This window comes from Equus asinus, chromosome X (assembly GCF_041296235.1).
Source record: "Equus asinus isolate D_3611 breed Donkey chromosome X, EquAss-T2T_v2, whole genome shotgun sequence".
Taxonomy (NCBI): Eukaryota; Metazoa; Chordata; class Mammalia; order Perissodactyla; family Equidae; genus Equus; species Equus asinus.
Window position 1 is genome coordinate 61,261,320 of NC_091820.1, and position 24,189 is coordinate 61,285,508.

At 35.0% G+C, this 24,189-nt stretch overlaps 1 protein-coding gene across 15 annotated transcripts in view; it reads right to left on the reverse strand.

Annotated features, from left to right (window-relative positions):
* The window catches only part of ATRX (ATRX chromatin remodeler), a 241,434-nt gene that overhangs the window by 22,770 nt on the left and 194,475 nt on the right, over positions 1-24,189 (reverse strand). For 14 of the 15 annotated variants that reach the window (XM_070502810.1, XM_070502821.1, XM_070502817.1 and 11 more), the window contains 2 exons: positions 12,277-12,454; positions 8,134-8,328 (listed from right to left, as the gene is read on the reverse strand). In XM_070502810.1, the coding sequence (XP_070358911.1) occupies positions 8,134-8,328; positions 12,277-12,454 (373 nt within the window). The remainder of the gene's footprint in view (positions 1-8,133; positions 8,329-12,276; positions 12,455-24,189) is intronic. The other variant, XM_070502814.1, reaches the window with a different exon arrangement.

The window sequence follows — 24,189 nt, forward strand, 5'->3', positions numbered from 1 at the left end:
TCAAGCTGTCAGGTGATTCTGATGCAGGTTAGTCCAAAGACTACATAAAAGGAAAAACACTATTTTAAAAGCATGTCGACCATTGCCCTAACAACGGTTAGCTTGCAATTTTAGGACAAAAATTCATTTGCTCACTTGTCCCATTTTTACTGAATACTTGCTATGCTATGTGCTAGGTATTGTGCCAGGTGCTGGGGATACAGCGATGAAGATACACTGCCACAATCCCTGCCTTCAAAGGCTAGTAGGAAGCTTATAAGCTACAGAGAACAGATACATCTTTTGTCTGTAAAGCCAAAAAAATTCCTACCATCTAATTCATTTATTCAATGAGAATACACCAATTACAAACCTGATTATTTTAAATTTCAGAATTTCTATGATCTTGAGTAGCAGATATTTCTAGTACTTCAAAAAGAGACACTTTCTGAAGTCTACCCCAAATCCTCCCCAGTGAAATCTTGCATTCCACCCCCAACGCCAAGCAAAGCAGCCTCATGTTACACTAATATTTCCATTAGCAGTGATTTGTAAGACAGCTTGCTAGGGTGAAGGAGGCTGCTTATTTATGGGCATCATTGGTATCATGGTCTCTTTAACCCAAATGTTTTCCCTAAAATACTTGGTGACTTTGGCTTCTTAATAGTTTTTCTTGTGTTATAAGGTGATACAATCAAAATAAGAAACAACCGCAGCACGTTAAACAAAGCATAGTCAGTCTATTAACAACTATTGATTTTATAGTTTGTGGAGAGACACTAGAAGCACCCTTCCACTTGTAAAAATTGCTACAGAGCTATCAGCTGGTTATAAGGTAGACAATTCTTCTGAAGTTGTATGTATTAAGGGAAAAAAATCCTTGAATGTTAGAAAGGGTAATAGTAGTCAAATGCATGCTAACATCACTGGAAGTGATTATCAATATCTAGTAATTAAATATTATCAGTCTCTCTGGATTATAATCGATCTCTAGGGGAGTTCAAGCCTCAAATACCTGTCTCTTCAGCAGCCCAGCTGAGATTCTTGCCTCTGGCGCCTAAATGTTTTCAATCTTCTACTGATCTATCGAATGTCAAGCTTAATCTTCTCCTAAGGATCAGGACCTCATATGACTCCTCTGAAATTCCAAAAACTTAAGTCTATAGTGATTTCAGAGAAATGAACCAAGTATTATGGCAATATTAATAACAATTATGATAACAAAACCAGCAGCTAACATTTGAGCACTTACTCTGTGCTAGGCAGTGTGCTTTACGTGGATTATCTCCTCTGTGAGGGAGGTACTACTATCTTCTTATTTTCTTGAAGGAAGTGAGGCTAGGAACACTTATGTGCCTTGCCTAAGATCACACCCTAAAAAAGGTGGGTGGCAAGTTACCTGGGAAAGGGACAGGGCTTAAAATCATTTGATCTTTTTACTTGGCATCAACCATCCCAGCAAACACTGAATAGAAGACTTTTATAACCTACAAAGAAATGGTAAAATTAAAACAATTTCTCTAGACTTTATTATGATTTCTGGTGACCTATTCTTATTCAGATGAATAATAATCATTTTTATGCCAGTGAATACAAACACAGAAACAATACTAGAACTTGCTTTATTAAATAATAAACATACTAAACTTGTGATGAAAGAGGCAGAGAAGTAGGAGACAATGACATCAAACCTCATATATGCCTCAATTATGAGCATGGCTCCTTAGAGGTACTTGTCAACAAAAAACTGGGTTCATGTGCCACCAAGTGGTTAATATGCTATAGGTTACTAACACTTGCGCTATAATTAAACGGGTCCTTTCGAATCTTTATTCTTGAAAGTAAACATATGCAAGTTCCTGAAATAGGCTGATTAGCTCTTTTATATTTCACATGAAATTATTTTAATGGAGTCTATTTCTCTCCAACGTTAAGAATGACTAAGGTAAAACCTTGTATTACCAACTGCCGGCTAATAAAGCTGCACAATAACATCTCTGTTTAGTAAACTATGCTTTGAGGTATTAAAACTTAAATAAGGGACTAAAGACAAAGGGAGAAAATTGTACACAACATCAGGGTGGAGGAAGCAAACCCAAAGCCTCACTTTGGGTACTTTAGTTTAAATTCCCATTTCGTTCTCCTTATAATTACCAACATGCAGTCCACATTTAAAAAGACCTAAGTAGTACAGTGCTGGAAAAGGGAAGTGCAAAAAACTTTCTATATCAGCTTTACTGACTTCTGTTTTCTTAATAAAGGGTACAGAGTGTAGGCTGTATACCCACTTAAACATATTATGAAACATGACCTTGACCAAGATTTTCATCTCTGATATCTGTGTAATTCATAAATTTATTACCAGAAAAGGTACTTTGCCTAACATAATTTACATAAACATTAACAGAGGTTAGATATTACTTTAATATTTAAAAAAAACAGTTAAGAATCAGTCAACAAATCTTTATCACTAGCAACTTGCATTGAACTATTTATAAGTTTATATTATGTTGAAGTTTCAAAATGGCTGAGGAACATTATTACCCTGAACAAGTAAAGAGAGGCACAGACACTTGGTAGACATGATTTGGGAGACCCAAAATCAATATATTAAAAAAATAGGTTCACAAGACTACAAGACTGTTAGATTCCAAAAATGGAAAAGCAGCAACATCACCACCACCACCAATAGCAAGAAACCAATGAGGGGATTTAACAAAATATAATTCATGGGGTGGGGTGGTGAATAGAGCTAACTAAGATGGCTGATTTACTACAGAACTGAAGACACGAATTAAAGCTCCAATTCTCTTCCTTTCACACACCTGCTGTGACAGACAAATCACTCCATTTCAATTTTGCTACTTGCAAAAGTATGTCTAATTCTAACACCCCTTTTCAATGACTTATGAATCATTAAGGAACAATAAAAACGTCCAGTTAAATATCACTATAAAGGCAACCAGAATTTCAAAAAAGGCCATATAAAAGTGCCAGCATTGCATTATGCACTATGGATAAAAGTAAAGGAGCAAAGAATATAGTTCTTGCCTTAAAAAGCTGCAAAGATAAAAAGACCAAAAAAAAACCAGTCAAGTGGGTTAATAAATTAAGTCTGAGACATTAAATCTAATTAGAAAGTGGAGTAAACAAGAAAGTAAAAGAAAGTAAACAAGAACAGAAATATAAGAAGAGGAATTATATAATAATGACTTAAAGAGGAAGTGCTAAGACAGAAAGAGATATAATAATCACATATCAAGCAAGATGAAAATAAACACTTTCAGAACTATCAAAGGACAAAGAAAAATTAACTCCAAAAGGCATGCAATTTAATCATTATTGAGATGAATAGCAATTTGAGGGGCAAATGAAAATGTATCATTTTTAGCAGTCTTTCATCTTAAAAATTATGTATAAAACAGAAGGTGTTTGTAATTGTACTATAATAATTGGAACCAACTTTGAAATGCCTTTAATAAGAGCAGGTTCAAATACCAAGAAATCCCTCACTACAAGTATCAAAAACACCTCCTTGTTCCCATTTCAGAGAGGACTAATTTTCAAATTCTCATTAAAGGAAATCAAAACTAAACAGTAGCGGGCAAACTTAAATGAAATTCTAAATATAAGCCTAAGGAACAAAGTTAACATTTATTGAGTACCTACACTGTGCCTGGTACTTCTCTATCCCCATTGCTACTACCTTACTTTAGACCTGCATGATCTCCCTCATCTGGATCATTTTAATAGCATCCTAGCAAGTATCTTAACATCCATTTTCTTTTCTCCAATCCATCCTGCATACTGATACCCAAAGTGACTTTTCTAAAACGAAAATGTGATGTTGGTATTTTGCTTAAAATCATTAAATTGATCCCACAGCCTATAATACAATGTCCAAACTCTCTAATTTCTATGATCTGATTCCCATCTACCTTTCCAGTCTTTTCTCTCACCTTTTCCCATACTCACCCTTACTCTACCACAATCTCCTTACACTCTACCATTTATTTTTAACCACTTGAGGCTCCTAAAACTAGACATGCTGTTTTCTGCACGTGTTTCTTTTATTCTGCTCCTCTTGAAGGACCTTCACCTTTTGCCCTCATAGCAATGCAAATAGCTACCCACTTCTATTTTCAACATCAGTTCAAGTCCTCCTAATGTCAACTCCCCATCCTCAACTTTTCCACGAAAGAAGTGAATATTCCTTCCTTGGTGCCTATACAGATTTCTATTATAGGATCCATAACTTTATTATATTTACTTGCTTGAGGTACGCTTATTAGACTGTAGGCTCTATTGGGAGAGGAACCTAGTCTTATTTATCAATGTATTCTTAGTAACCAGCATAATGATTGGCATATCACAGGCACCTGAAAAGATTTTTAATCAATGAATGAATAAATAAGCGTCATTATTTAGGTTAAATTTTTTCACTGCCTACTGATTAAAAGCTATAGTCTATCATCAGTTATTGAGCTCTACCATTTATTTTCTTGAAATGTCTGATTCACTCCACAATCACCATACTATTTTATGCCCTTATCCTGCATTTTACTGTTAGGCTAATTTTCCAAAAGCCCGCATTCATCATACAACAGTCCCATTCATGAACTTATAGTGAATACTATTTTAAATCCAAATGCTTCCATTTACCTTTTACGGCTCTCCATAAGCTGAGCCCGCCTTATCCATCCAATTTCACCTCTTCATCTGGCCAATTTCTTTATCATACCTTGAGTCTGGTACATAAATTCTAACTTTTCTCTTCGCCCAAATTGTTACATTCTACATTCATACCTCATTCCTCTTTAATCCAAGTAAATACTAACCATCCTTCATTGGTCAATAAAGTTTGATTTTTTTCCATCAAAACTATACCTGAATGCTCCAGCCTCTGTTTTTTAACCATATACTATGGCAAACATTTTCAGTACTAGTCATATCAGCACTTCATTCTTTTGTTTTTAAGAATGTTACCTTTTCTCTCCCCAAGTGGACTATCGCCTACTTCAGGTAAATCTCATATATATCTTCTTGTAGTTCCTTTTAGACCCCTGACAGTTCTTAGTTTACTGTGATAGTTAGAAAGGCATCATCATGGTACAGCAGAGTATTTTTAAAACTTTTTTAAAAAGCAGTAATATCTTCTCTTTAAATTAAATCTTATGTTGCAGCCCAATACAGAAAAGAGAGAAAAGGAGAGAGACTCTGATCAAAATGGGATGGGGGGCTCACAGTGCTTCCTGTCTGGCCTTCCCCTACTTATTTAGCTGCATGGTAGCCCCAGAGCACCTCTGAAGATCTCCTGGGGTTCCTTGGAATACAGTTTGAAAACTATTGGGTTCAAGTTCTAGCTCTAACACTTACTGGCCATGTACCCTTGGGTGATCAAACTCTCTCTCAGTTTCCTAAGATAAGGAATACGTATGAGAAAGCCTTTGTAAACTTTAAAGGTTTATGTAAATTTGAGAAATTTACAACTTCACAAGCCATGAGCTAAACTGGTTATATTACACAATCTTACCAGTTATATCACACAATGGTACTGACTGTGAAAGCATTCTATATTTTAAAATCCGGCTTTATTTAAAATAAAGCATTCTGAATGTCATCCAAGTCTAGGAATCCCAGGTCCTCTGCCTTGTTTCTTATACTTGGAATTAACTTTCTAAACTCCATTTGGGGGGCAATAAAGTGTATTGATTAAGAGTACATGCTTTCGAGTTAGGCAGACTTGATTTGAAGGCCAGCTTCGCCACTGATTAGGTGTGTAAACTTGGGTGAATTACATAACCTCTCCAAGCCTTAATTTCCTCATCTCAAAGATGAAAACAGCACCACTGGCTTTTCAGTTGCTGCTGGATAAGGAAGATAATCAGAAAAGCTGTTTAGCAGAGTATGAAACTCAACAAGAACTCTGTAATTTAACTTATTTTCCTTTTGGGAAGAGCTGTGGGAGAGTTGAAGGACTTTGCGTTAATGTAGCATTCAATATTCTTTTTCCTTTTTGTTCTTGGGCGAAGGGTCATAGCACCAAAAGCAAAATACAGTATGTAAAGTCTATAAATAACAAAGCATGACACCTTTGACAACCCAGAGTGCCAAGTTATAAAACAGATGGCTTCTTTCCAGACATCCTATAACAATTAAATAGCATTTCTTTCCTGCTGGATTTCTTTTAATTTCCTTTAAAGCATAGACAGTGTCTTGTACTTCTTAGTATACCCTTACAGTTCACCTCAAAGTCAGCAAATAATCAATAAATGTTTATCAAATTAAAGATTTCCTACAATCAGAAATTTACCATATAATGAAAAACTTCAAAGCAATTACCCCTTTTCAAATTGGAATGTTTGCTTCCTATCAGAAATATTGCTGACCATGAGCTTTCTCATAAAACGTGAAGTTTAAAGTTAATTGTAATTTTAGGAAAGATGCTAATTAGATATAAAATCATCCCCAAATTGAGAAGGGAAACTTCATTACCTTTAAAATTAAAAACATAAACATATGTGTAAGTCCTTAAAAGAACACTTCTTACCATACAAAATTAAGTAACTGACAGGAAAAGCATTGGGGATACAAGAGTTAAACAAAACACGGCAAGTGAAAACTATGCAGTTTTTTTAAAAAAAGGTAGAGGTATATGTATCGATGGGAAAAGACGAAAGAAACGTCTAGGTGAAAAGAGCAAGTTGCAGAAGAGAACGTATGCTATGATTCCATTTGTGTGCTTTTAAAGGTATACAAACAAATTTGTTTGTGTACAGAAAACTTCCCAAAGACTATTCAAGAATCCTACTCACATTCTGTAATAATATAATTAAGACAGAAAGCCAAACTGCTATCAATTTAACATTTTATAACATGGAAACTGAAATGGTTTTTTTAAAAGTGTTTTAAATGTAATATAAAAATGGTAGATTTAAACCTCCATGTTGTTCTAAGCCATTATCAAAGGGATTTGATAGAGGTTGTCACACACACTCTTTCTTAAATGCCCTATCAGTGAACTTTAAATGGAAGAAAAGTTCCTTGATTAGAAAAACAAAATATTTGCTTATATAGACAAAGGACATTAAAAAAAAATTCCAAATGCTCCATGTTCATGTTACTTTGACATGCACATTAAAACTTAACTGGAGAAATCACTGATTTATATTAGCATTAAAGATATATTTATTCCTATTACCTTTTGCTTTATTTAAATGTGTCCAACCATATGAAGAACTAAGATACTTTCGAGGTTTTTTCCTACAAATCACTAAAGTGACTTCGGTAGAGTGACACCATAACCTGGTAGCTGCTTTCCCAACCTCTTAACAGCTACATCAAACATTAAGTGCTTGAATTGGAAACCAGGACAATAGGAACAGTACCTCCCTCAACAATTCCCCTTAAAATGGCTTTTTAGCTAATTAGAATAGGTTTACATATATAAACTCTTTATTCAGATCAGAGAACATATGGTTTTCTCTTATGTTCAAAAGGGTCAAGATGACATCTACAATATTAAATTTCTGTATTAATTTAAATAATGTTTTCTTATCCAAGAACAATGGACCAAAAGACAGATGTAGATACTAGTCCCAGCACACTATCACTTATTAACTGAAAACCATGGGCAAGTCACTGAATGTCTCTGACCCTAAGTTTCCCCATCTACAAATTGAGAGGAGGCTTGACTAGATTACCTCTAAGCTTCCTTTTCTAAGTGTGAAAGTCTTACTTACTTTATGACAGTGAAAAATACCAAGTAAAGACACTTCTATTTGTTGATTCTTAACTGCTATATGACAGCAAGGAATGTTAAGGAAGAGACAGATAAATTTCATATAGAATTATTAAAATTATGTATGACCCCTACTGGAGGTTATTAAAAGAGAACCATACTATTTCCTTTAAGGTTTCTACTGACAAACCTTTATCTGTAGGGCTGAACTTTTTAGTTGGCATAAATTACGTATTTCAGATTAACTATATTTTTGGGGTGTTATGTAGAGAATTGACCAAGTACTCTCTTATTTAAATACAACTTTATTCTCTCTGAAAAACAGCCTTAGTTAGATGACTTTCATAGTAGTAGTAAAATTTTCTTGGTCTATGTTGGTTTTTTTCTTAAGGTAATAATCTAAAGATGTTTACCTTTGGCAGCATGGGAGTATCCCTTTTCTTCTTCTTTTCTGAATTAGGGTCATCTAATAAGTCTGGCTCAAAGGTATAAAGTTCAGTAAGCTCATTCATGGTAAAATGACGCTCGACCTGCTGCTGATCAACAACTCGAAAAGACAGTGACTGCTTAGTTACTTGCCGATCATAAATCTTATCTTCCATGGTTCCCTTTGTTAAAAAAAAGGAACAATATGCAAACAAATAAATTTTGTAAACATGAAACTTAATAAAGGAGAAATACAGTTATTGGTTAATATGAAATGGCAAAACTTCATTGTAATATACTGCCATAAAGCAATTTTTATTAGCAATGCTGCTTAATTCATGAGAGATTTTATCTGTTCAGCATAGTTTACCTTGACCAAAGAAAACCTACATTACTGATAAATCATTCTATATTATCTCACCAATACGGATTCATGTGTTGTTTTATATATTTCTTTACTTGGTGGAAGTAAGAGTGCAGTCAGATACCAAGGTAAACAGAAATAAAAGAGTACAGCATGCCTTGTTTTATTGCACTTCACTTTATCATGCCTGGTAGATATTCTATTTTTTACAAATTTAAGGTTTGTGGCAAACCTACACCAAGCAAGTCTATTGGCGCCATTTTTCCAACAGCATTTGCTCACTTCATGTCTGTGTGTCACATTTTGGTGATTCTTGCAATATTTCAAGCTTTTTCGTAACTATTTGTTATGGTGATCTGTGATCAGTGATCTCTGATGTTACTATTGTAATTGTTTTGGGGAGCCACAAACAATGTCCATATAAGATGACAAACGATAAACGTTGTGTGTGTTCTGACTACTCCACCAATTGTCTGTTCCCCCATCTCTCTCCCTCACCTCAGGCCTCTCCATTCCCTAAGACACAATAATATTGAAATTAGGCCAATTAATAACCCTACAATGGCCTCTGAGTGTTCAGGTGAAAGAAAGAGTTGCATGTCTCTCACTTTAAATCAAAAGCTAGAAATGATTAAGCTTAGCGAGGAAGGCACGTTGAAAGCCGAGATAGGGCAAAGCTAGGCCTCTTGTACCAAACAGTTAGCCAAGTGGTGAATGCAAAGGAAAAGTTCTTGAAGGAAATTAAAAGTGCTACTCCAGTCAACACATGAATGATAAGAAAGCAAAACAGCCTTATTGCTGATATGGAGAAAGTTGATCAAACCAGCCACAACATCCCCTTAAGCCAAAGCCTAATCCAGAGCAAGGCCCTAACTCTCTTCAATCCTATGAAGGCCGAGATTGGTGAGGAAGCTGCAGAAAAAAAGCTTGAAGATAGCAGAAGTTGGTTTGTGAGATTTAAGGAAAGAAACCATCTCCATAACATAAAAGTGCAAGGTGAAGCAGCTAGTGCTGATGTAGAAGCTGCAGCAAGCTATCCAGAAAGAGCTAGCTAGCTAAGATAATTAATGAAGGTGGCTACACTAAACAACAGATTTTCAGTGTAGATGAAACAGTCTTCTACTGGAAGAAGACGCCATGTAGGACTTTCATAGCTAGAGAGGAGAAGTCAATGCCTGGCTTCAAAGCTTCAAAAGACAGGCTGACTCTCTTATTAGGGGCTAATCCAGCTAGTGACTTTAAGTTGAAGCCAATGCTCATTTACCATTCTGAAAATCCTAGGGCTGTTAAGAATTATGCTAAATGTACTCCGCCTACGCTCCATAAATGGAACAACAAAGCCTGGATGACAGCATATCTGTTGACGACATAGTTTATGGAAATATTTTAAGACCACTCTTGAGACCTACTGCTCAGAAAACAAGATTCTTTTCAAAATATTACTGCTAACTGACAATGCACCTAGTCATCCAAGAGCTCTGATGGAGATGTACAACGAGGTCAATGTTGTTTTCATGCCTGCTCACACAACATCCATTCTGCAGCCCATGGATCAAGGAGTAATTTCAACTTTCAAGTCTTAAATGTTTTATTTAAGAAATACACTTTGTAAGGCTATAGGTGCCATAGATAGTGACTCCTCTGATGGATCTAGGCAAAGCAAATTGAAAACCTTCTGGAAAGGATTCACCATTCTAGATGCCATTAAGAACGCTTTTGACTCGTGGGAAGAGGTCAAAATATCAACACTAATAGGAGTTTGGAAGACGTTCATTCCAACCCTCCTGGATGACTTTAAGGGGTTCAAGACTTCAGTGGAGGAAGTAGCTGCAGATGTGGTGGTGGAAATAGGAAGAGAACTAGGATCAGAAGTGGAACCTGAAGATGTGACTGAATTGATACAATTTCATGAACAAACTTTAATGGACGAGGAAAGAAAGTGATTTCTTGAGATGCAATCTACTCCTGGTGAAGATGCTGTGAAGATTGTTGAAATAACAACAAAGGATTTAGAATACTACATAAACTTGGTTGATAAAGAAGCAGCAGGGTTTGACAGGATTGACTCCAATTTTGGAAAAAGTTCTACTGTGGGGAAAATGCTATCAAACAGCGTCGCATGCTACAGAGAAATCATTTGTAAAAGGAAGAGTCAATTGATGTGGCATACCTCATTGTCTTATTTTAAGAAAATGCCATGGCTACCCCAACCTTCAGCAACCACCACCCTGATCACTCAGCAGCCATCAACATCAAGGCAAGACCGTTCACCAGCAAAAACATTATGACTCACTGAAAGCTAAGATGATGGTTAGCATTTTTTAGCAATAAAGTATTTTCTTGGTTTTTTTTGGGCAAGGAAGACTGGTCCTAAGCTAACATCTGTCACCAATCTTCCTCTTTTTGCTTGAGGAAGATGGTCCCTGAGCTAACATCTGTGCCAATCTTCCTCTATTTTGTATGTGGGACGCTGCTAGAGTATGGTTTGATGAATGGTGTGCAGGTCCGCACCTGGGACCCGAACCTGCAAACCCTGGGCCACCGAAGCAGAGCACATGAACTTAACCACTACAACACTGGGCCAGCCCTAGCAATAAGGTATTTTTAATGAAGGTATGTACATTGTTTTTTTAGACGTAATGCTATTGCACACTTAATATACCACAGTATAGTGTAAACATAACTTTTAAATGCACTGGGAAACCAAAAAATTCATGAGACTTGCTTTATTGTGACATTCACTTTATTGCAGTAGTCTGGAACTGAACCGGCGGTATCTCCGAGGTGTGCCTGTACATGAGCTAAGATTTTAGGGCGTTATTGAAGTGAGAATGCAAGAGAGCAGTTTAATTTCTTTTCACTGGAATAGAATAAGCTCTCAACAATCACTATAAACTGCCTTTATATCAAGTTTTACTTTCTATAATTTCAGGACAGAAAATTAATGACTAAAATGCCGTATTTATTACATATATATAGCATTCTAAACTAGAATGGAAAGGAGTTCTTAATTTAAATAATAGCAGAGTGTTTACAGTGTAGTTTACCAATTATATTATGTACTAAAGACAAACAAATGAGCAAGGATCTACCAATAAAATCCATTCTCTGGTTGAAAAGTCCAGATTTGGAGGCAAGGAGAGAGTGTAGCATCTGCTCCCAAAGTAGATGTACCAGTTAAAAGTGCAACTTGATTCTGTAAACCTGTATTACCTTCAACTACATCAACCTCTTTATTTTTCTTAAACTTCAGTTTGTCTGTTTTTCAATACCTGAGTTTATCTTTAAATGAAATGACTTTAATATTCTTGCCTATATTTGTAATGATTCTTTGTTATTATAATAAGTTAATTTTTTCTTATTTACCCACATTCCTCAACTTAAGGGAATATCTGGTGGCCACTAAAAATAATGACCCTTTGACCTTTACATCTATAAGAAAATTAGATTTAGTTACTATCTTTTCTATGTATGCTACATAAAAGAACTATAAATGTTTAACTTTCCTGAACTAACAGAAAATGCTAAATCTGTTTACCCATGCAAATCCATCTCAATCTGAGAAAGCTGACATTACAGACATGGACAAACTACAAAACAGAAAATCATGAGAGGCCAAAATTGACTTCTGCTGCTTTATGCACAGGAATGGTATTTTCAACTTTGTTTGCCTCTCTATAGCATATATGTGTTCTACACTCCAAAAATACTATCAGTTCCATGCAACCTTTCAATATGAAAAAGAGAATATAAATCATAAACCTACCTGAGCTAAGAACCTATATACATACACAGGTTTAGTTTGTCCAAAGCGATAAACTCTGAATATACTCTGGATGTCATAAGATGGATTCCAAGAAGCGTCAAATATAATCACTCGATTAGCAGCTACTAGGTTAATTCCAAGGGATCCTGCTTTCGTAGAAATGATAAACAATCGTCCTCTGAAAATGAAAATATAGAATGCTTTAGTAATGAGTGCTTCACAAATATTTTAATTATGATAAGACTTTTTAAACCTAAGGCAGTTTTCTGAACAATCAGGAGTTCAGAGAATTGATTTCTCACTTACTGAAGAAAATAAGACATGTCCAAGGAATCAGGTTGATGATTTATATGCCCAGGAAGAATTTTATTGCTGGAAAATGAACTAGTCTGATTTAGGAATAAAGATAAATATGGAAATCACATGTTTACAATGTATTTAAGGTATTTACAGATTTCTAGTAAATGTAGAAAATTTATGTATAACTCAAAAGCCCATATTGTATTCGGTACTGCCATGAGCACTAAGTACATCAAAATGAAGGACAGTGCCCAAGGAGCTCAGTGTGGCAGAGGTGACTGATACGTAATTATAAAACAGCATAATGAATGTAAAGAGAGAAATCAGATAGATACAACGCACTGAGGTAGCTAAAATAGGATCAAGAAGACAGAGGACTCTGGGAAGGGTATGTTCAAAACAAAAAAAAGAAACTGACAGATTACCTGCTATATTGGAACACAAGAATTTATATTTCTGCAGGAGAATTTGAGAATGAGTTAGTGATAGGTTCATAGAAAACTAAGCAAATGGTAAAAAACATTAAGTCAATAAAAATAAACAGGTGCACAAAAAGGGAAAGGTAATCACAGTATTTTAAATGGCTTAAGTGTGAATGTCTACACAGTCACAATAAAGCGAACACTCAAAATTGATTTAGGCAAATATTATGAAAAAATACATTGGGAAAATGAATGAGGAAAAGTGTATGTGCATGTTGGTAAATTCCAACATTAGACTGTAGAAAGGATATATGTAAGTAAATACCAGAAGAACTGCCAAGAGTTGTAATTGGTTACCTGCAGAGAATAGAAGTCATGGGTAGAAAGGGGTTGGTCAAGGGACTGGCTATTATTTTAAGGCTTGTAGAACTATTTGTTTTTTAAAAATATGTAAATATATTATTGTTATATAAATAAAAATTTAACTTAAAAAGATTACATATAACAATTTTTGAAAATATAAACAAGTTTAAAGAAAAAAAAGTACTCAGTTCCACTCCCCAGAAACAATCACCTTTCAAATCATGGTACACTTCCAATAGCTATCTTTTATTTTAAGCATATACATTTTTGGTTTTACACAGACAAGATAATATCTGTATATACATTGTATATTACGAGAATTTCCTCAAATTTCTTGGTAAACATCATGCTTGATGGCTGCATAATATTCCACTGGATGACTATATAAATTTGTTTACTGTTGGCAACTTAGAGTGAGGAAACCCTTGGGATATAATAAGTTCTCAACAATTTCCACAAAATGCCTTTATTTGCCAAGCTTTACTTTCTATAATTCCATGACAAAATTAATAATTAAAATGGCATACCCATTACATACATAGTATTATAAATGAGAATGCAAAGAAGCTCAAAATTTAAATAACAAGAAAAAGCTTAAAATTAAGAAAAATCCTGATACAAAATGAACAGAGGTACTAAATTCATGTTTCATATCAACTTGGAATTACCACGTCTAGGAATATAGCTATAGAAATGATCAGAAATACAAGAAAATATATCACACTATTATTTATAAGAGCATAAAGTTGAAAATAAAAAATATGTACAACACAGAGGACTAAATTACTCTCTGGCTATTCAATGAGTTATATTACCATTAAAAATCTAGAATATTGCAGGATATAGAACCTTATTAAATATAAATGCAACTGCATTAAGAAACAAAACATACATACATAAAATGTTAACAGTGGTTATCTCTGGTTACTGAGATTACAATTGTTTTCTTCTTTATACTTGCCTATAATACTCATTACAGAGAACAAACTGTGCTTTCTTTAATTAGTGGACGTATTTAAGGGTTTATGGGCAAATGCTGCTCCAAAATTACTCCAGTTATTTACATCTATTCCACACCAGCAAAAGGATCAAGCATATAGAACGGTATAAACCACGTAGGTTAAAAAACACACAAACACACAAACAGGAAGCCTGTAGAGAACTTCAAAACTCCCTGGTATCTATCCACTAATGAAGAGCTGAATAGGTTTAATAAGCACGTTTATCAAACCACTACGCATTCCAAGTACTGAGCTAGACTGCGAATACGAAAGATGAAAAAACACCTGGTCACTGCTCTAAAAGAGACCACCAACTATAAGACAACAGACATATAAACAATTGTAATGCAATCTAATTTGCAATAATCAAAGTATTTGTTTACAAGATATAGATGTGATCAACGATATATCTTAGTTTTGAAAAGCATACAAGTGGGAAGCAAAATTATTTTGCCACCAAAAGAAAAATAAAGAAAGAAACAGAGTGAAGTGACTAAACTGGTATTAAGAATTATTTTACAACTATTTAACCTCTAATATTATTCAGTCTGGAATATGTAAGTCCATAGTGAGATAAATAACCAAAATATTTTCAGATTTTCTTAATACTAGTATACACTCAAAACAAACACAATTAAAACATGAACCATTATTTGAATAATGCTGCTACAAACCTTCTTGTACATGTCTTTTGGTAAAAACATGTAAGCATTTGTTAGGTATACACCTAAGAGTAGAACTGCTGGGTCATAGGGTATGTATATGGCACTGTTAAAGCACCACAAATAGTTCTCCAAAGTGGTTATTCCAATTTACATTCCACCTGCAGTATATAAGAGTTCCAGTTGTTCCAGATCCTTGACAACTCATGGTATTGTCTGTTTTTTAAATTATAACCTTTAAAAAATAGTTTAAGGTTCACAAGAACTTGCAACAGTAGTACAGAGTTCCTGTGTACCCTTCATCCAGCTATTCCCCAAAGGTAATAACTTACACAACTGCAGTACATTGTCAAAACCAGGAAACTGATGTTGGTACAATACTATGAACCTAGGCACAGAGCTTATTTGCATTTCACCAGTCATTATATATACTTTTTTTGGTTGGTGTATAGCTCTATGAATTTTTATCATGTATGTAGAATCATGTAACTTTACCATAAAAGCAGGATAGAGAACTGTTCCATCACCATAAAAAAAAAACCTCCTTTGTGTTATCCCTTAGTATTTACACTCTCTCCTTAACCCTGACCTGTTCTCCATCACTATAATTTTTTGACACATCAAGAATGCCATATGAATAGAATCATACCATATGTAACCTTTTGAGATTGGCATTTTTCATTCAGCATAATGCCCTTGAGATCCATCCAAGTTCTTGTATTGATCAATATCAATAGTTCATTCCTTTTTATTGCTAACCAATAGTCCACTATATGGATATACCAGAATTTGTTTATCCATTTACATGTTAAAGGACATTTGAGTTGTTTCCAGTTTTTGGCTATTACAAATAAAGCTGCTATGAACATCTGTGTATAGGTTTATATGCGAAAATAAGTTTTCATTTCTCTGGCATCAATTTTCAAGAGTGTGAATGCAGGGTTGCATGGTAAGTATATATCTAATTGTTTAGTTTTTTTTTTTTTTAACTACCAAATTGTTTTCCAGGAAGAGTGGCTGTGCCATTTTACATTCTCACCAGCATTGTGGAAGAGATCCAGTTTCTCTGCATCCCCACCAGCATTTAGTAGTGTCACTATTTTTTATTTTAGCTATTCTGATAGTTATGAAGTGATATCTCCTTGTGGTTTTAAGCTACATTTCCCTACTGGCTAGTTATGTTGAACATCTTTTCACATGCTTATCTGCCATGCATAGATCCTCTTCAGAGACGTGTCGGTTTAAGTCCTTGGCCCATTTTCTAAGCGAAAATTCTTGTTTTTTTTCCTACTGTTACATTTAGAGAAGTCTTTATATATTCTAGATATGAGTCCTTTGTTAGACATGCTATTTGCAAATATTTTTTCCAAGTCTGTGGTTTGTCTTTTTCTCTTAACAGAGTCTCTCACAGATGAAAGATTTTAACTTTGATTGTCCAATTATTGATTTTTCTTTATTGGATTATACACCTTTGGTGTCATGACTAAGAACTCTTTGCCTAACTTTAGCTCCTGAAGATTTTCTTAAACAACTATAATGTTTTACATTTAGATTTATGATCCATTTTGACTTGACTTTTGAATAGGGATGAAGCTTAATTAGGTCAAGGTTCGTTTTCAGCCTATGACTATCCAACTGTTTCAATACCATTTGTTGAAAAGGCTATCCTCTCTCCATTGAAACACTTTTGCACCTTTGTCAAAAAACGTTTTTAACTTGCATTTCTCTGATAATTAATAAAGATGAGCAGCTTTTCCTATGTTTATTGGCTATTTGGATATTGTCTTTTCTAAAGTTCTTTCCAGGTTCTTACCCATCTTTCTATGGTGTCGTCTGGTTTATTCTACTGATTTTTTTTTTCTGTGAGGAAGACTGGCCCTGAGCTAACATCTGTTGTCAATCTTCCTCTTTTTGCTTGAGGAAGACTGTTGCAGAGCTAACATCTGTGCCAATCTTCCTCCACTTTATGTGGGATGCTGCCACTGCATGGCTTAACAAGTGGTGCTAGGTCTGCACCCGGGATCCAAACCTGCGAACTCCAGGCCACCAAAGCAGACCACGTGAACTTAACCACTCCGTCACTGGGCTGGCCCCATCCTACTGATTTTTAAGAATTCTTTATATATTCTGGTTAAGAGTCCTTTTTGTATCTATGTATTAAAAATTGCTTCTTCTATTTGCTGGCTTGCCTTTTCATTCTTAATGTGAAATGCCTTTGATAAATAGAAGTTCTCAATTTTAATGAAGCTGAACTTATCAATTTTTCCTTTTATGATTGGTACTTTGCATTTCCTATTTACGAAAATTTTCCTACTGAACGATCAGAAACATCCTCTTTGCTGTTTCCTTCTAAAATCTTTATTAAAGTTTTAGCTTTCACATTTAAATCTACAAACCACCTGGAACTAGTTACCATAGAAATACAAATTAAGACTATGAAGGCTTACCACTACATATCTATCACAATGGCTTAAAAAAAAACAAGACATCATCAAGTGATGATCAAGATAGAGAACAACCAAAACACACATACATTCACTGCTGGCGGGAGAGAAAACCGGTACAACTGTTTTAGAAAAATGTTTTGGCAGTCTAAGCCAAAGCTGAATATACACATACCTCTTACCCAGCAATCTCTCTTCTAGACATATACACAACAGAAGCACATATATATGTTCACCAGAAGGCAGATACAACAATTCTTTAAAAAGTTTAATTTTTGGACTTCTACTTCTGGAAAGATCAAGTAAAGATACTGTTCCCTCTTCCTCACAATAAGTACAGCTAAAAACCCTGGACATTATATTTAAACAAACAAAAGAAGTTTCTAAAAAGTTAGAAGGAGGCAGACTGGCTAGGGACCGTGGGACCTAAAGAACAACATGGCAGTAAGTTCCATAGGCTTACTTTTTGCCTCACATATCCCAGACTGAGTGCCCAAGAGCCCAGCAACTTGAAAATGCCAGTGGGTGCTATGAAAAAAAATATTTTCAAGAAAAGTCTGCTCTCTCTAGCCAAAGGACCAAAAGAGGGGCAGCCAAGCAAGATAGAAAACTTTAAAACAATAACCGCTCAACTCCAGTCAAACAGCATAGAAAAAATATGCCGCACCTCCACCCTTGCCAGTAAAGGCTGAGTTGAGTGGGGAGCCCTGACTTCTACCCTCATCTAGTTGTGACAAGGCACTACCAGAGTGGTGTCAGAGAAGTCTGAGTCAACAAGGTCCTCCCCTTGACCCAGCAGTGTCAGTGAAGACCATGTAGGGAACCAGGACATCTACCACTACCCCACCACCCTCACCCCCCCACAGCAGTTACAAGAAAAACCTTTTCCCTCCCTACTGCAGTAGTATCAAAAGAGGCCTTGTGGAGAGTGAGGAATTACACCACCAGTGAAACAGTAATGAGTTACCCCTGTAGTGTCCGTGGAGGCCAATGGGGGAGAGGTTGTAATAGGCAAGCCTAACCTTCCCAGCCAGGATAGTATCAGCAGAAACCAAGTGAGTAGGCTGAACTCCCACTCTCTACTGATAGTAATGAGGTAGGGCACCTCAGGCCCCAGCAGAACGTGTGTCAGAAGAGGCCTGCTATAACAGAATACTTAAATAAGATCCACAGACTCATGACATAATAACCAAAATGTCCAGTTTAAATAGATCTTTGTCATAATAAGAACCAGGAAAATCTCAACTTCAATGAGAAAAGACAATCAGCAGATACCAAGACTAAGATGACATAAATGTTAGAATTGTCTGACAGGGATTTAAAAACGTAATAAATTATTTTACAATAATTTATTATTGTTATTTTGTTTACAGTAAGCAATTATTAACACACTAGAGATAAATGAAACAAAAAAAAATAGAAAGTCTCAGCAAAGAAATAGGAGACATAAAGAAGAACCAAATAGAAATTGTAGAACTGAAAAATACAATAACAAATTAAAAACTCAATAGACTGACTCAGCAGAAGAATGTAGAGAACAGAAGATTCAATGAACTTTGAAAACAGAACAGAAATGACCCAATCTGAACAGATAGAAATCAAATGAAAAGAAAAAAATAGCAGAGACTCAGGGGCCTACAGAACTATAAAAAAAAGATCTACTATGCTTGTCATTGAAGTCCTAAAAGGAGGGGAGAAAAGAAGGGGCTATAAAAGTATTCAAAGAAATATTGGCTGAAAATTACCAAAATTTAGCAAGAAACACAAACCTACAGATTCAAGAAGCTGATTGAACCACAAACAGGGTAAACCCAAAGAAATCCATGACAAGACACACCATAGTCAAACTTCTGAAAACTAAGATAAAGAAAAAATCTTGAAAGAAGTGAGAGTCTTACTGATAGGGCAAAAAACAATTTGAAAAATAGCATGTTTTTTAAATTAAAATATATTCAACATATAACATTGTGTAAAATTAAGGTGTAGAACATGTTAATTTGGTACACTTATATATTGTAATATGATTGCCAGGTAGCAACAATTAGCACCTCTATCATGTTATACATAATTATCATCTCTTTATAGTGGGTGGAATAATTAAGTTCCAATTTCTTAGCAAGTTTGATGATCATAGTAAAATGCTGTTTACATGCATTAATTGGCTCAGCCACTATGGAAAACAACATGGAGTTGCCTCAAAAAACTAAAAATAGATCTACCATATGATCCAACAGTTCTACTTCTAGGTATATACACAAAAGAAACGAAAACAGGGTGTCAAAAAGATACGTGCACTCCCACGTTTACTGCAGGATTAGTCACAACAGCTAAGATATGGAAATAACTTAAGTACCCACCAACAGATGAATGGATAAAGAAGATGTGGTGTGTATATATAATGGAATATTATTCAGCAATGAAAAAGAAGGACATCCTACCATATGTGATAACACAGATGGACCTCAAGCACATTATGCTAAGTGAGGTAAGTCAGACAGAGAAAGACAAATAATGTTTGGTATCACTTACATATGGAATCTAAAAGAGCCAAACTCGTAAAAATAGGTTTTTCATAAGAAATCACGGAGGCCAGAAGCAAGTGGCGCAACATTTTTTCAAGTACTGAAAGAAAAGAACTGCCAACCCAGAATTCTACATCTAGCTAAAATATTCTTCAAAAATGAAGGGGAAATCAAGAAATTTTCAGATGAAGTTACTCTCAGAGAATCTGTTGGCAGCAGACCTGCCCTACAGGAATGGCTAAAGGAAGTTCTCTAAAAAGAAAGGAAATGATAAAAGAAAGAATATTAAAACATTAGGAAGGAAGAAACAACAATGAAAAGAACAAAAATATGAGTGAATAAAATAGATTTTTCTTCTTTTAAGTTTTCTAAATTCTGTTTGATGGTTGAAGAAAAAATTATTACACTGTCTGATGTGGTAATCGATTTATGTAGAGAAAACATTTAAGACAAGTATATTACAAAAGGGGAAGTCAAAGGGATGTAAAGGGATAAGGTTTCTACACTTGAATCAACATGGTAAAATGATGACAACAGTCATAAGTTATGTACATAAGTACATATACTGTAATGAGCTATGTACATGTAACGTAATATTTAGAGGAACCACTATAAAAGTTAGACAAAGAAATACTAAAAACCACTATACATGAATCAAAATGGAATTCTAAAAAAGGTAAAGGTCACCCACAAGCAGGGTAGAAGAAGAAATCAGAAACAAAAGAAAACAGAATGAAAAAGAATAAATTGAACAAAAAAATAAAATGGCAGCCTCAACCCTTATATTACATGTAAATGGTTGTAGACCTGAAACTGATACAATGTCATATGTCAATTATACTTCAATAAAAAAAAATGTAAATGGTCTATATACACCATTTAAAAGAAAGAGATTAACAGAGCGGGTGAAAAAACATGGCCCAACTATATGCTGTTTATAAGAAATTCACCTCAAATATAACAAAATAGGTAGGTTGAAGATAAACGGATGAAAAAAGATAAACAGTCAGTGCTCCATATCCACACGTTCCGCATCCGTGGATTCAACCAACCGCAGAGTGAAAGGCCTATGATGGTTGTGTCTGTAGTGAACACGTACAAACTTTTTTCCTTGTCATTATTCCCTAAACAATACAGTATAACAACTATTTACATAGCATTTACATTGTTTAGGTATTATAAGTAATCTAGAGATGAGTTGAAGTATGTGGAAGGATATGCATAGGCTATATGTAAATACTATGCCATTTTATATAAGAAGCTTGAGCATCTATGGATTTTTGCAGCTCTGGGGGGTCCTTCTGGAACCAATTCCCCAGGGATGCCGAGAGACTGTACCATGTAAATGTCAATTAAAATAAAGCAGGAATGGCTATATCACTATGAGATAAAGTAGGTTTCAGAGCAAAGAAAATTATGAGGAATAGAGAGGGACATAGCAATCCTACATGTGTATACACCAAACAACAGAGCTGAAAATATGAGGAGCGAAAACTGAAGGAGGAAACAGACAAATCCACAATTACATTTGGAGGATTCAACCCTCCTCTCGCAAAAATCAATAGCCAACTAGACAGAAAATTAACAGAGATAAAGAAAAACACAAGCACCCCATCAAAGAACAGGATATGATCAACATTTACAGAACACTCCGCCCAACAGCAAAATAAACATTCTTTTGAAGGGCCCATGTACGATGTACCAAGATATATCATATTTTGAGCCATAAAACAAAACATAATAAATTTAGAAGAACTGAAATCATACAGAGTATAATCTATTAACAGAACTGAACCAAACTAGAAATCAGTAAAAGAAAAATAATGGAAATCTCCAAATGCCTGAAAATTAAACAACATACTTCTAGCTACGAGTCAAAGAGGAAGTCTCAAAGGAAAAAAAAATACGCTGAACGGAAATGAAAATAGAACATACCAAAATTTGTATGACACAGCTAAAACAGTGCTGAAAGGAAAATTTACAGCACTAAATGCTTATTATAAAAGACATATAATAAGAAAATTATATATATCAACAAAGAGGAAAAGTCTTAAATTAGTAATCTAAGGTTCTATCTCAAGAAAGTAGAAAAGAGCTAAATAAAGTAAAACAAGACAAATTGAAAATAGAAGAAAAAATAGAGAAAAATCAACGAAACAAAAAGCTGGTTCTTTGAAAAACCTCTAGTAAGACTGACCAAAAATGAGAGAATATACAAATTACCAATACCATGAATGAAACAGAAGTTATCACCACAGACTCTGCAGACATCAAAAGGATAATAAGGGAAGGCTATGAACAATTCTATACATAAATTTGAAATTTAGACAAAAGGAAGCAATTCCTCAAAAACCAAAAACCACTACAACTCATTCAATATGAAATAGAAAATTTGAATAGTTCTATAACTATTAAGGAAATTGAATTGGTGATTTTAAAACTTCCAAAAAAAATCACCAAGGCCAGAAAGTTTCACTAGCAAATTCTACCAAAAATTTAAGATTAACACAAATTCTACACATCTCTTTCAGAAAATAAAAGAGAAAACAGTTCTTAACTCATTTTATGAGGCCAATACTATCCTGATACCAAAATCAAACAAAGACAGTATAAAAACAAGTGGATACAGACCAATATCTCATTAATATCCCTCAACAAAACATTAGAAAATGGAACCCAGTGCTATATAAAAAGAACTATACACCATGACCAAGGGGGTTTATTCCAGGGATGCAAGGCTGGTTCAATATTTGAACATCACTCTTATGTAATATACCACGTTAACAGGCTAAAGAAAAAAAAATAGATGATACTAAACGAGGCAGAAAAAGCATTAGACAAAATTAAACACCCATTCATAAAAAAAACTCTCAGCAAACTAGGAATAGAAGTGATAAGAGGGGAACTTCCTCAACCTGATAAAGAGCATCTACCAAAAATCTACAGCTAACATCATAATTAATCAACACTGAATGCTCTTCTCTTAAGATCAAGAAAGCAAAGATGTCCACTCTCACCACTGCTATTCAACATATCACTCAAGCTAGTTATAGCTAGTGCAATAAAGCAAGGAAAGGAAATAAACAGCATACAGATCAGAAAGAAGAAATGAAACTAATCCTTACTTGCAGATGACATAATAGTCTAGTAGAAAATCTGAAGGAATCTACAAAACAAACTCCGAGAACAAATAAGTGAGTTCAGCAAGATCACAGATAAAAGATCAACACAAAAATCAACTGCATTTCGGGGCTGGCCCCATGGCCGAGTGGTTAAGTCTGTGCACTCCGCTGCAGGCGGCCCAGTGTTTCGTTGGTTCGAATCCTGGGCACGGACGTGGCACCGCTCATCAAACCACACTGAGGCGGCGTCCCACATGCTACAGCTAGAAGGACCCACAACGAAGAATATACAACTATGTACCGGGGGGCTTTGGGGAGAAAAAGGAAAAAATAAAATCTTTAAAAAAAAAAAAAAAATCAACTGCATTTCTTTTTTGCTTTTTTTTAAAGATTTTATTTTTTTCCTTTTTCTCCCCAAAGCCCCCCGGTACGTAGTTGTATATTCTTCGTTGTGGGTCCTTCTAGCTGTGGCATGTGGGACGCCGCCTAAGCATGGCTTGATGAGCGGTGCCACGTCCGCGCCCAGGATTCGAACTGACGAAACACTGGGCCGCCTGCAGCGAAGCGCGCGAACTTAACCACTCGGCCACAGGGCCGGCCCCTCAACTGCATTTCTACATACTAGCAACAAACATGTGAAAACCAAAATTAAAACTATAATATCATTTGCAATCACTCAAAAAAATGAAATACTTAGGCGTAAATCTAATGAAACATATACAGGATATGTGCTGGAAACTACCAAAGATGGTGATGAAAGAAATCAAGGATCAACATAACTAGAGATACAGCATTCACAAGAGACTCAAAATAGTAAAGGTATTAATTCCCCCCAAATTGATAACAGGTTTAATGCAATTCCTATTAAAATCCTTACAAGATTTTTACAGATATGGAGAAGAGTATTCTAAAAATTTATATATAAAGGCAAAGATATTAGACTAGCTAAAACAACTTGGAAAAGTAGAATAAAGTGGAGATACTGCTGGACCTGATATTAAGGCTTACTATATAGCTACAATAATTAAGACCATGTGGTAAATGGCAGAGGGACAGACATATGGACCAATGGAATAG